Here is a 13,672-nt window from a genome sequence, read left to right on the forward strand (position 1 = left end):
GGGTTGGGCAACCAGGGCCTGGATCTGCTCTACAACCACCCCTGCTTCCACCTCTAGTCATCCTGTAGCTCAAGCTCTCCAGGACTCAAACCACCCTCTCCTCTTCTCACACATCCCCATAGGTCAGGGCCCTTTAGGTGGCGGGATCAGGTGCCCCCAAGCTACCTCCTGGAACGCCTTGCCAAGCTGAAAGGGGTATCTCCACCTCTGTTCAATACTGAAGATGACACTGTTTTTTACAATGGGAAAAAATTCAAGCTGCAAAGCTTTGGTGAGATGCCCAGCACACTCCCAAAAAGCACAAGACACAGACCTCTGAAACCAGTGAGGTCTCTAAAACAGAAGAGCTGGGGGTTGGGGGTTGCAAAGAAAGATTCCTTCTGAGCCAGAGAGTACCACTCTCCTTTTCTCCTTTACTCATCCAAAGGGCAACCATGTCCATGGTTCTACCAAGGGTAGAAAGGGTGGAGGCCTACCCGAGAGAAGGGAAGGCTAGCCACTTTGTGATCCCCTCCTTCCACCCACCCCTCCAATCCAGAGCCCAAGCCTCCTACTGCTCAGGACTTGGGATCCAAGAAGGAACGCCTTGCACTCCATCTCCTGCACACCCAAGGGTTGGTGCCCGAGCACCTGGAGACCCGCACACTGTACAGTGACAGCCAGCCAGGCATCGACCAGGTGCGAGACTGGAGGAGACACTCCTGTTTTCATCCCTATCTTCTGTCTTAAACTTCTACACTTTGTGGATATCTTAATATCCTTAAGTAGAGTTTACACAACATAAAATGACTTGGGAATCTGGATGGATCTAGTTAGCTTACTCTTATTAAGATAGATTCCCATCCATCCAGGACATATAGTCCCCAATGTGAGGGGAAGAAGAGGCCAAGCACCCATGTATGCACATGCACATGAATAAGACAAGTATATCTTGTGTATGCTAATTAGCAAGAAGCTCCAGTGATGTCACTCACAGAATAAAGAACTTTAGAGCTGGAAAAGTCATCCACAAGAAACCAGAGACCTTCAGCTGTGGAAAGCTCTAAGGAATCCTATCAGCTAATGTGTCATTTCCTTTAGTTTCTCCTGAGGGGCAGGCAGGGTGATAGCTCTCAGGTCAGGTTCTGTTTGATTATTGTAGGCTGTGTTGTCTCCATTGCAGGGAATCCCAAACACAAGAAAAAAATTTTCTATAGACACCCTAGTTACCCCTCCTGCAGCCACCATAATGGCCCATCTCATTCTCCAAATTTCTCAAACTAACACTGCCATTTTAGATACAAAGTTCTTGGGTTTATTTATTTATTTATTTAAATTATTTTTTAATTAAAAAAAAATCATTCTTGTTAAACCTCTTATCTCAAACAGGGTCATGTTCAAAAGAATAAAATTAGGTCAGCTAGTTTGAAAGAAAGAATATATTTATCTTTTCACTAACACTGGTAGTTCTGTGCTTTCCCCTTTTTCATCCTCTCTTCTTTCTTAAACCTCTGTACTTTGTGGATATCTTATTATCCTTGGCTGGTGGTTATACAACATACAAGGACCTGGGAATATGGACTGATTAGCTGACTCTTACTCAGAACCACCAAGCTGGTTCATAAAGGAAGCCCAACCCCAGTCTGGAACCCTCTATGAACAGGCTGTCTAGCATGAGCTGACATGGCATTAACCCTCTAGATAGACTCTAGTCATAAGTGAACTCTTAGCATCATAACCATCAGCCTCAAAGCCATGATACCCTACCCCAATCCCTGCACTATCCCTTCAATCAAAACAAGAAAAAAGGGGAAGCTGGTGAGCAGTTACCTGACTTGTCTGGAGCCTATTTTACCTCACAGATACCTCTCTGCCCCGCTCCTCAGTGTTGGGAACACAGGCCAGGGCTCCCCGGGGACAGCATGCTGAGAACAGAGGATAGCAAACCCAACCAGTTCATCCATCCTGGCTCTAGGGAAAGGTGCAAATGTGGGTGGATATCTTCCCCAAGAAGCTTGGCCCTCCTGGCCCCCGAGTCAACATCAGCCCCCGAAAGCCAAAAAGGTGAGTGACAGTCCACTTCCCAATCACTAAGTTTCACAATCCAACCTCCCCAGGATGCCAAACACTAGTATTCCCAAACACTGAGTAGTAGTAACTCTTTTCCTCCATTGGGAATCCTGGGAGCTTTCTTCCTTGAATTCCCCCAATTCAGTAAGACTTGTGAGCACGGAAAAGCCTTGCAGGCCTCTCTTCCCTCACCAATGCTATGGCTGGGGAGCTATTCTTTAGCAAAGCCTCAGAACACAGTGGCTGCAGGTATGAGCTGCGCTGCATTATCTGGCAAGTTTCCAACGTGGACCTGAAGGACAGTTTTTTCGGTGAAAAGACCAGTGATATCTACATCAAAGGGTAAGGAGAGGATAAGGGCTCCAGTAGAGGCCCCTCAGGTCTCCAGTTCTGTCACTCCTGTTGGGTCCTCCTAATCCTGGGGATGACGACCTTCCACTTTCACCAATACCTGGAGTCTACTGGACAGTCCCTCCTACAGGGATCCAGCTTGGGGATTGGGGCTAGACACACCAACCCCAGGTGACAGGTCTTTGGTCCCAGGTGGTTATTCGGGCTAGAAAAAGACATGCAGAAGACAGATATCCACTACCATTCCACAACTGGGAGAGGTTACTTCAACTGGCGGTTCATCTTCACCATGGACTATCTGGCAACTGAGCAAATGTGCGTCCAGAGCCAGAAGGTAACAGGCCCAAAAGGAGGGAGGGTAACGGCTTCCAGCTCCAGGAGCTCCTCCTCCCCCACCCTTCAGAGGTTTGCAAGATGTACCAGAACATGTGAAATGTGTCCTCAGACTGAAACCCTATGCCTTGATAGTCCATCACTGCCAGGTAGTGAGCTATTAAGGTATCCAACAAAAATGCCAAAGAAGAGATGCCTGTAACCTAGTTACCCTTCAGGTCTGGAACTGAACTCACTCCAGTGGCTTCCAGGCAAACAACAGACAGGCATATAAGGTGAACATTTGCATCAGGTAGACACACTCCTTAGAGTGATCAATCGTGGGAGAACAGAAAGGTAGTGTTTGCACAGGGAGATAGCTCAGAGGGCAGGAATGCATGAGAAAGGACACAGAGGTAACTACAGGGAGGAAGTGGGAAGAAAGCTGTTACACTGTGGGGACTGCAGTCAATGTCATGAAAAAAATGTGCATGAACTGCTGTATGGAAAATGAATTTGGTCTGTCAACTTTTACCCAAATCACATTAAAAAAAAAAAAAGATGTCAGCAAAATGCTCTGTCATCCTCTAGGACTACATATGGAGTTTGGATCCCACATCAATGAAGTTCCCACCCCAGCTCATCATCCAAGTCTGGGACAATGACACGTTATACAATGATGACTTTCTAGGTGAGATTCTGGCATAGAGCCTGTGGCCACAGGCCAGAGAGCACCTTTTGCTGACAGCCTTTCTCTGGGTCCAGGGGTCCTAGAGCTGGATTTGTCTGACATGCCCTGGCCTGCCCGGAATGCCAAAGCCTGCTCCCTCAAGATGATGGACACAGAGCCCAAGTGGCCCCATTTCCACCAACACAAGCACATCTCCCTCTTTAAGAAGAAGATTTTAACTGGCTGGTGGCCTTGCCAGGTCCTCGATAATGGAAAATGGCGCTTGTCGGTAGGAATTGGGGAAGGCGTTTATTGACTATACCAAGTAACCTGGCTCCAACAGACTTTCAGGGACGTTACCTAAAATCCCATCTCCTTCCTGGATCCTGGGAAGAGGCCCTAAAACTATTCTAGCTCCTGGTATCTGCACTTAGCCTCCCACCACTATTGTATTTGTAGGGTAAAGTGAACATGACTCTGGAGATGCTGACAGAGGATGAGGCCTTACTCAAGCCAGCTGGACGAGGACAGTCAGAACCCAACCAATACCCTACACTTCAACCCCCCATGTAAGATTTGGGCAACAGCACCAAGTCTTTCTTCCTTCTTGACAAAGCTGAGCTGCTAGGCTCAGCATTTACATGGTCTGAGGACCTGGTGAGCCTTCAAGTAGAGAGGAATAACTGTTTCTTACCACCTCATCTTAATGCTAAGTTACAGTCAGAAGAGAACGGACTTGGGAGGTGGGGAGACTAGCAAAGGGAAGGTGAAAAAAGAAAGCTCTTGGCTCTGGATCACTTTATATAAACTTGGTCTCTTCTCTCCATTCTCTGACATCTCTCCTGCTCATGAACAGACGCCTCCACAATGTCTTCAGATGGCTGCAATTACCTCTGCAAAACATGTGTTTTTTTATCTGGAAACACAACCGCTCCAAAATCCTAGCCATCTTTGTTATATTGTTTATACTATCACTGCTGTTCAACTTTATCTATTCAACTCCGGTGAGTGACAACCACAGGGACAAACACAAAGGATCTGGGGCTCTTGGGATGACTCTGGGGAAAGAGCCTTCAGACTACTCATCAGTCTAATTCTGTCACTTGTTCTCTCTAGAACTATTTGGCCATGAGCTTGGTTAAACCTGGAGTTCGAGTAGCTGATCAGCATTAAATATCCACCAATGACATCACTTCACTACCTACCAGCAACAACTCTCCTAACCTTACCACCCAGGATCTGAAGCTACAGCTTATTATTACAATAGACCATGAGTTAAAACTAGGGACTCATGAATCTCTTGAGAGATCTTTTTCTAGATTTTCCATTCCCAAGACTAAATCACCCATGTTTGCCTAATTTTTCTTCTGCCTACCACCAGCCTTCCCCTTGAGCTTCCTACCAGTTCCTTGTTTCTGTCTTCTAGGACACATGCAAGGGGCTGAAGATACTCTTGCTATTTGGTTCAGAAAGCACTTCTAACAAGAAAGGCAGAGTTGTAATTTTCTACTGAAATAAACAAGTTTCATAACAGAGAGCCACCTTGTAATTTGGGGATTTGAAGACAATATAAAAGGCTGAAAACACCAGCCTTTCAGACAAGACTCACAAAGACAGGCAGCAATGTCATCTCTATGCACCATCTCTAATCTTCAGGGTCTCCTCCACACCAAAAGGCTCTGAAGTCAGAGGAAAACAGATATAGGTTGACAGAGGAGGGAAATGGCTCAAGTGTGGTAAAACATCATGGCCAAGGCCACTGCTCTCGCTTACAGTGTCCAAACATAAAACCACCACATGATGGACCAGGCATCTCCCTCCTTTCATACAAATCTGGGATTATGGTGCCTAAAACAATATTCAACTGTATTGATAAAGGGAGGCATTGTTTGTTTCTGGAATAAAAAGGAAAAGCTGGGGCAGGATATACAATGCTAGACTGAGTCATCTACAAAACAAAATGTGTCTGCCACACATTTTGAGGACATCCTCAAAGTGGAGACTGCATTTCATGTGTTCCCTCCCCTTTTTAAAAAATGTCTAAGAGATGATAAGCTGAAATCACACAAAACCCACAGACTTGATCTCTTTCTCAAAACACAGTCTGATAAGAACTCCTCCTCTTTTATCACTGTCTTGGCCATCTCAAGCACTCACCTAGGTCCTCCCACCACACAGGTCCATACAATCTTCTTTTGAACTCAAAAACAGATAAACAGCCATTTGATTTTTCAGTTACATCTTGTCTATCACCAAGCTATAGGTCATGGTTTATCATCGGACATCTCTGAGCTTCTCTGCTGTTGTGGAGAAGGTGGAAGGAAATTGACATCAGTCTTGGCCCCACTTTAATCCCACATGCAGGAGAGTACTACAGCCCATGATGCTTAATTCAACACATGGGGAAGGATATAAGAAGGCTCTAAAATCCAGAAACCTATACCCAACCAAGGTGGCCCTTCCTTTTCTTCTGGGATGGGCCGAAGGCTTTCCCAACCCAGAAAAATACAAAACAAAGGTTGACGGGATTGCAATTTAGAAAAAAGTTCTGGGCTTTTCCCAAAACCCACCTCTAAAAGGAAGGACAATGAGTCAGAAGCTCATGTTTGCTCCCATCAGCCATTTTAAGAATTCCCCTTAGTGTACAGAAATATGAAGGAGCCCTGATGGTGCGCTGGTTAAGCACTGGGCTTTTAAGCAGTAGGTTGGTAGTTCAAAACCACCAGCTGCTCTGTGTGAGAAAGATGAGGCAGTCTGCTTCCATAAAGATTTACAGCCTTGCATATGGGGTAAATATTTACATCAAGTAGATACGCTCCTTGGAGTGATCAATCGTGAGAGAACAGGACAGTGCACAGGGAGAAGGGCGGCAGTGCATGGGAGGGAAAGACACAGGGAAGAGGTAACTATGGGGAGGAAGTGGGAAGAGAGCTGTTAGACCGTGGGGAACTACAGTCAGTGTCATGAAACAAAATGCATATGAACTGCTGTATGGAAAATGAATTTTCTCTATAAACTTTCACCCAAATCACAATAAGAGTTAACAAATAAATACATATATATATTAAAAAAAAAAAAGATTTACAGCCTTGGAAACCCTATGGGACAGTTCTACTCTGTCCTACTGGGTGGGTCACTAGGGTTGGAATCAACAGCTACAGGTTTATAGAAGTACATGACTAGGAGTACCTCAGAGTTCCACATCCTCCAGGGAGATGCTACCCTTTAAGTCAACTTAATCATGGGGCAGACAGGTAAGCAGCATGTGACCCCTTGTCAGATAAGGCAGCAGAAAAAGAACTGACACACAGAGTTTGACACTCAGGCTCTGTTGCTCAGTAACAACACACTCTTTCAGGCACAGATGATGAGGATCTACAGCTTCCCAGACTTGCAACATGATACCAGCAACTTTTCCTTATCCAGTAAGAAAAGAAGCCACATTTCTTCTCTGGGGAATATCCAAGCCCAGGCTGTAAGAAAAAAGCATCCTTATATTTGTAACACTTAAAGTGGGCTTCCAAAAATTGTGAGAAGCACAAAACATGCACCTAAGCAGGCTCCAGCAAGTCCAGAAACATCTTCATATGGTCAGACCACATGGCAAATGTTGCTTTCAGGGTCAAAACTTGGAGCTGGTCAGTTTCACAGTTAATCCCATGATAATCCATGAAGTTTTAGAAGCTTCACTTGCCTTGTGTACCAACTGTCAAACAAACTTGACTGAGGGCCTGTAGAGACCTGATTAGGAAGGTCATGGACATACTAACAGACCCAAGATTCACTAGAGAACAAAGGCTTAAGCAGTGAGCTAAAGCACAAACTTCTCTCCCTACACCCACCTAAGAAAATGAAGGTTAGCAAAACGTAAGTTGCCTCCATTGAGAGGCATCCAAATGTCTTTTCCAGCTCAGGTCATACTGAAAGAGGACAATGAATGGGAGGGAGGGAGGAAAATGAGGCAGGGAAGACATTTTCATCCATATTTCCAAGAAAAGCATCTCAGGTGGATAGAGGCTTGGACAAAAAAGTAAAAACCAATGAACTGATGGCTGGAAGGTATGAGAAATTATCAGTTTTCTAGTCTTTGAGGATTTAAAAACGAAGTACAAGGGTCCTCTTGAATTCAACAACAGGCAGCCTGGGCTATAAAATTCTTCTTGTGTGATTTAGGCATCACCACTGGAAGGACTGCAGGGAAAGGCACATCACAGCAGCATTGTCCTGGGGTGGGTGGGCTTTCTGAACCAGAGTTAGAGGGTCCCATGGATGACCATGGGAATGCAGTGTCCCTGCATTCAATGCTCCAGTGACACAACACAGTCCCTGACTGGCTGTTGGAGACTGAAGAAGACCCGCCAGGCTGCGTACCCAGGCCAGCATGCCTGCTCCTCGCACATCTCATAGGTGACAGTCTTAGAGAGGGTGCAGCAAGAGGACTCAGTAGAAGCGCTTTCGACTCTGTTCCTGCCATTTGTTGTAGAGTATGATACCGATGACAATGGCAAACACAGAAAATACCAGGGAGAAAAAGACAATGAGGAAGAGGGCCAAGCCACTCAGGGGCGGCAGTGGGGCTGTCACTGAGGAAGCAAGAGAGAAGCAAGTTAGAAACAGGGAAGCCACCCAGCAGGGATGTATGAACCAACAGACTATTAAGTCCCTAGTTTTTGGCTACTTTTTCTGGGGAGCCAGAGATTAGACTGACTTTTCCTTTCCAGCTGCTTCAATTTAAAACTGAGCAGCCCTAACTCCTGTTCATCTGTAACATGAAGGAAAGTGAAAAAGCAGGTGCAAACCCTCCATATTCTTCAAGGAGAAGACAGAAAGGAGATAGCCCTGCAAGCTATGGGCAAAGCCATCTCAGACCCCACACATCACTCCAACCTCCTCCTATACCATAGCACCATTTCCTAGGCTCCCCTGGGCTTACTCTCAGGCAGCTTCATATTGTCCACCGAGGGCAAGAACACATCTCGATGCAGCTTCTCCTCTTCTGGGGTTCTCTCCACTGTCAACTCAAATAACTTCAGGGAAATGACATCATGATTATCTAGAGAAAAAAAGATTACTCCAGCCACTTAAAAAGAGGTATCTTGGAGTCGGTATCTTAGGGTACGCTAACTAGCAGTGACCTTGAAAAAAATAACTGAAACTTCGTTTTCTTATTTAAAAATAAAGATAAGGAGCAGAGGATATCTTATACCCTTCTGTATTTAAGTTTTTACAATAAGCATGCAATACCCATATAATATGGGAGCCCTGGTAGCATAGTGCCTAAGGCATTTGACTGCTAACCAGAAGGCTGGCAGTTCAAACCCACCAGCCACTCCTCAGAAGGAAGATTGGGAATTAAGAGATAATACTTCTATTACAAGAATTAAATCCTGTATCATATGTAAAATTAGCACAGTTAGAGGAGACACAGTTATACTACAGCTTCTACTTAGTCAAAACAATGCACATGAGACAGGAAAGGTTTCATGGCAGATGTTTAATGAAGCATGGACAAAACATACTTACTGGCATAGAATTAACTTCCCTTTTACAATACACCATTTCTTTGCAGCTCCTTGCAACTGTGACCCTGAATCTCACAAATAATTACCAGACAAAGGATCAAGGAATTAGGGACTAGGCTTCTCATTAAAAATACCATTATAAATGCACATTTATAAATATGTATCATTATAAACACACTGTTTCAAAACAGTGAGGTTATCTTATTGATGCTCAATTTGACTCATCTTTGAATCAGTGGGAAGGTATTAATGTGTTTTGAGAGTCATTTTGACATGAAACAAGAAGTTCTTTTACATCTTCCTTGCTTTTCTGGGAAGGTCCAGGCTTATTGTGTGTATTTCCTACTTTAGACCAGGTATTAGCCATTATGGGAGCTCTGGTAGCACAGTGGCTAAGACACTTGCCTGCTAACCAGACGGCTGGTGGTTCAAACCCACCAGCCACTCCTCGGAAGGAAGGTTGGGCAATCCTACTTCCGTAGTGATACTGCCTCGAAAACCCAAGGAGGGGTCATTATGAGTCGGGTCCTACTCGATGGCACATAACAACAACAACAACATTAGCCATTATTTCCAAGAGGCTGTAGTTCCTGTTAGTGGGAATTTTTGGTAATAAAAGACCACAAATGTGGGTGCTCAGGGTGCTCACTTCTATTAAGTTGGTTATTATGAACTGGATTTCTTGTCATTTCTATTATTAGGATGGCACCACAGCTGCTTGGGCTGCTAAAATCTTTAGCAGATCTCCAGATAGGAAAACGCTGGATTCACCTTCAATTAAAAAAATATTTTAGCTGTCAGGGCTGAGTTTAAAGTTTAAATCTAGTTGTTGTTGTTTTTTGTTGCCGTCGAGTCAGCTCTGACTCACAGTGACCCTATGTCCAACCGAACGAAACACTGCCCACTCCTCCACCAGCCTCACAATCCTTGCTCTACCTGAGCCTACTGTTGTAGCCACGGTGTCAATCCATCTCGTTGAAGGTCTTCCCCTTTTTTACTTACCCTCCAATTTACCAAGCATGATATTCTTATCCAAGAAATGGTCCCTTCTGATAACATGGCCAAAGTAGGTGAGATGAAGTCTGGTCATTCTCCCTTCCAAGGACCATTCCGGCTACACTTGTTACACGACAGATTTGTTAGTTCTTCTGGCAGTCCATGGTACATTCAGTATTCTTTACCAGCACCACAACTCAAAAGCATCAATTTTTTGGTTTTCCTTATTCAATGTCCAGCTTTCACTTGCATATGAGGCTACTGAAAATATCATGGCTTGGGTCAGGCACACCTTAGTCTTCAAAGAGCATCATTGCTCTTCAGCAAAGAAATCAGTATCATCTGATTTCTTGACTGCTGCTTCCATTGGTGTCAACTGTGGAACCAAGTTATAAGAGATCTTTGACAATTTCAATCTTTTTTCCATTAATTGTGATACTGCTTATTGGTACAGTTGTGAGGATTTTCATTTTTGTTGAGGTATAATCCACACTATAGACTCTAGTCTTTAATCTTCATCAGTAAATGCTTCAAGTCATCTCCACTTTCAGCAAGCAACGTGTGTCATATGTATACCACAAATTGTCAATGAGTCGTACTCCAATCCTGATGCCGTGTTCTTCTTCATATAGTCCAGCTTCTCAGATTATTTTCTCGGCACATAAATTGAATAAATATAGAGAAAGGATACAACTTGGCACTCTCCTTCCTGGTTTTAAACTATGCAGTAGTTTTCTCTGGCTAGCACTAGAGAACCCCACCAGCCTATGGCACCTGAACAGATGTTAGCTAGGTAAAACTGGAAAATAAATTTCATTCCATGGGAAAAATAAATAAAAATAACAATGCAATATCCCCTCACTCGGTTTGAACAACAGCCTCCTGGTCTATGCACAGCTTCCTCATGAGCACAATTAAGTGCTCTGGAATTCCCATTCTCCTCAATGTTATCCATAATTTGTTATGATCCACACAATTGAATGCTTTTGCATAGTCAATGAAACACAAGTAAACAAATTTCTGGTATTCTCTGCTTTCAGCCAAGATCCATCTGACATCAGCAATGACTGCCTTGTTCCACATTCTCTACTGAATCCAGCTTGCATTTCTGGAAGTTCCTGGTCCACATACTGCTGCAACCGTTTTTGAATTATCTTCAGTAAAATTTTACTTGCATGTGATATTGCTGCTATTGTTTGATAATTTCCACATTCTGTGGGATCACCTTTCTTTGGAATGGGTACAAATATGGATCTCTTCCAGTCGGTTGGCTAGGTGGTTGTCTTCCAAATTTCTTGACCTAAAGGAGTAAGTGCCTTCAGCACAGCATCCATTTGTTGAAAAATCTCAATGGGTATTCTGTCAAGTCCTGGAGCCTTGTTTTTCACCAATTCCTTCAGTGCAGCTTTGACTTTTCCTTCAATATCATTGGTTCTTGATCATATGCCACCTTTTGAAATGGATGAACATCCACCAATTCTTTTTGGTACAGTGACTCTGTATTCCTTCCCTCTTTAGATGTTTCCTGCATCATTCAATATTTTGCCCATGGAATCTTTCAATATTGCAACTTGAGGCTTGAATTTTTTCTTCAGTTCTTTCAGCTTGAGAAATGCCAAGTGTGTTCTTCCCATTTGGTTCTCTAACTCCAGGTCTTTGTACATTTCATTATAATAACTGACTTTGTTTTTTTCATGCTATCCTGTGAAATCATCTGTTTAGCTCTTTTATCTTGTCCTTTGTCCCATTTGCTTTAACCAATTTGCTTTCTGTTCAAGAGCAAGTTTCAGAGTTTCTTCTGACATACATTTTGGTCTTTTCTTCCTTTCCTGTTTTTTTTAATGACCCTTTGCTTTCTTCATGTGTGATGTTCTTGAAGTCATCCTACAATTCATCTGGTTTTTGGTCATTGGTATTCCCATGTATCAAATCTATTCTCCAGGTGGTTTCTAAATTCAAATGGGATGTAATGAAAGTAATATTTTGGCTCTCATGGGCTTGTTTTAATTGTCTTCAGCTTCAACTTGAACTTGCATATGAGCAATTGATGGTCTGTTCCACAGTCTGTAAATTTTCACCCAAATCACAATAAAAAATAAATAAATATTGCAGAAAACACAGACTTAGTAACATAGGTGCTATCACTAGAAATCTAAGCCAGCTCTGCCTTAGGGCCATCTTGTTAGAAACTTCTGAACTATGAGAGCCATGTAGAGGAAGAAGTGAATGTACAGGCTAAGCACAAAGGAAGAAAGAGCAGAGGTCCAAGTAAATGCTAGCATGTACCTCCAAGAAAGTCACAGCAGCAGGAATATGGTATGCTGAAGGCCGGGGACACTGGTACAAGTAGTTGACTGCGTGCTATTCTCTAGAACTTCTATCTCAATGGATCTAGAACTTCTATCACCATTCATTCACTAGTGTGGTAGTTAAGTTGTGTGTCAACTTGGCTGGGCCTGGTTTTGAGTGACTGGGCAGCTGGATGTGGTGATCCCCCACGATGAGACTGGTTATCAACTCCATGGTGGAATCTACTAGAGCAGCTGAGTAGCTGATCTTAAGGATGTGGTCTGCTTCCAGTATATAAGCAGCAGCATTGAGAAAGGTCCCTGGAGCTTTTTGGCACACTTGGACCCTGCATGTAGCTGAGTTGTCATTCAGCAGCCTGCCATGTTGTCTGAAGAGCTTGGAACTGTCTCTGGAATTGAACTATTGGCCTGCCATGTTATTTGGTAATCTTGGGACTGTGCCATTTTACTGGTCATCAGCCTCAGCAGCCAGCAGCTACCTGAGTGAAGAGATGCCTCTAGCTCCAGTGAGCCGGGAATAAGAGGCAGAGCTGAAGCCCAAGGTTGAGGGGCCTGCACTTAGCTCCTAGAGCTTGGCACTTTGAACTCGGACTTCTAGCCTCCTAACTCGTAAGAGAATACTGTTTGTTACAACCACCCATTTGTAGTATGTGTTAGAGCTGCACTAGAGAACCAGTATAACTGGGAACACCTCTCAGAGGCCCATCTTGGGCATATCAAATCATTCTCTTTTGATCCTTTGCCCTGGACCTATGACATTCTGGTCCAGTTCTGTTCTTAGTTGTGACTGAGTATAACATGTGCATAATAAATCATCTCTTCTTCTGAGTCATAGCTGAAGAATTAAATAAACAAAAAACTGAGGGAAGGACTTCTGGTAAGATGGAGGAGACAAGCGACACAGACCCTCTTCAACAAAGAAAACAAAAACCAATGGACAGGGATACTGAAGATAATCCTGGAGCCACAAGCTTTGAAAGGAACTATACAGAAGTGGATTAGGTACCAATTAATGGAAAAACCTGAATGAAAACAGTGAATACAGAGATGGTCGGAGCTGAGGACTGTCAGCTACTCTGATGGGACCAAAGCCTGAATATTTCCAAGTAGTGTTGGGACCTGAGAGTTACCTAAAAATCAGCCCTGGTCACCAAGGGCTACAGGGATGTCTGCGCTGGTGGCCTGTGACTAGGAAGGGAAACAGCAAGTAGGGAGAAAACCTGAGCTGTTGACTTTCCGCTGTCTGGAGAGCACAGCCATTTTGACTGTTTACAAGTGGCTGCCATTTTGAATACTTAAAGTGATCAAGGGTGCAGCCATTTTGGATATTTAAAGTGACTGAGGGCACAGCCTTTTTTTTTTTTTTTCAATTATGATTTGGGTGAAAATTTACAGAGCAAATTCACTTTCCATACAGCAGTTCACATACACTTTGTCTCATGACATTGACCACAATTTACCAC

General features: G+C 43.7%; 2 protein-coding genes across 2 annotated transcripts in view; one reads left to right on the forward strand and one right to left on the reverse strand.

Annotated features, from left to right (window-relative positions):
* Positions 1 to 4,555, forward strand: part of FER1L5 (fer-1 like family member 5) — a 99,743-nt gene extending 95,188 nt beyond the window's left edge. The window contains 10 exon segments of the mRNA XM_042783474.1: positions 123 to 271; positions 539 to 678; positions 1,955 to 2,043; positions 2,299 to 2,391; positions 2,593 to 2,734; positions 3,304 to 3,403; positions 3,478 to 3,671; positions 3,842 to 3,951; positions 4,239 to 4,386; positions 4,499 to 4,555. Coding sequence (XP_042639408.1) covers positions 123 to 271; positions 539 to 678; positions 1,955 to 2,043; positions 2,299 to 2,391; positions 2,593 to 2,734; positions 3,304 to 3,403; positions 3,478 to 3,671; positions 3,842 to 3,951; positions 4,239 to 4,386; positions 4,499 to 4,555 — 1,222 coding nt within the window.
* Positions 4,556 to 7,822: 3,267 nt separating this feature from the next.
* LMAN2L (lectin, mannose binding 2 like) overlaps positions 7,823 to 13,672 on the reverse strand; it is a 35,732-nt gene continuing 29,882 nt past the window's right edge. The window contains exons 8-9 of the mRNA XM_007959440.1: positions 8,316 to 8,435; positions 7,823 to 7,965 (exon numbers count right to left, since the gene is read on the reverse strand). Of these exons, the coding sequence (XP_007957631.1) occupies positions 7,823 to 7,965; positions 8,316 to 8,435 (263 nt within the window). The remainder of the gene's footprint in view (positions 7,966 to 8,315; positions 8,436 to 13,672) is intronic.

This window comes from Orycteropus afer, unplaced genomic scaffold (genome assembly GCF_000298275.1).
Source record: "Orycteropus afer afer isolate SDZICR_OR568_19922 unplaced genomic scaffold, OryAfe1.0 scaffold00017, whole genome shotgun sequence".
Taxonomy (NCBI): Eukaryota; Metazoa; Chordata; class Mammalia; order Tubulidentata; family Orycteropodidae; genus Orycteropus; species Orycteropus afer.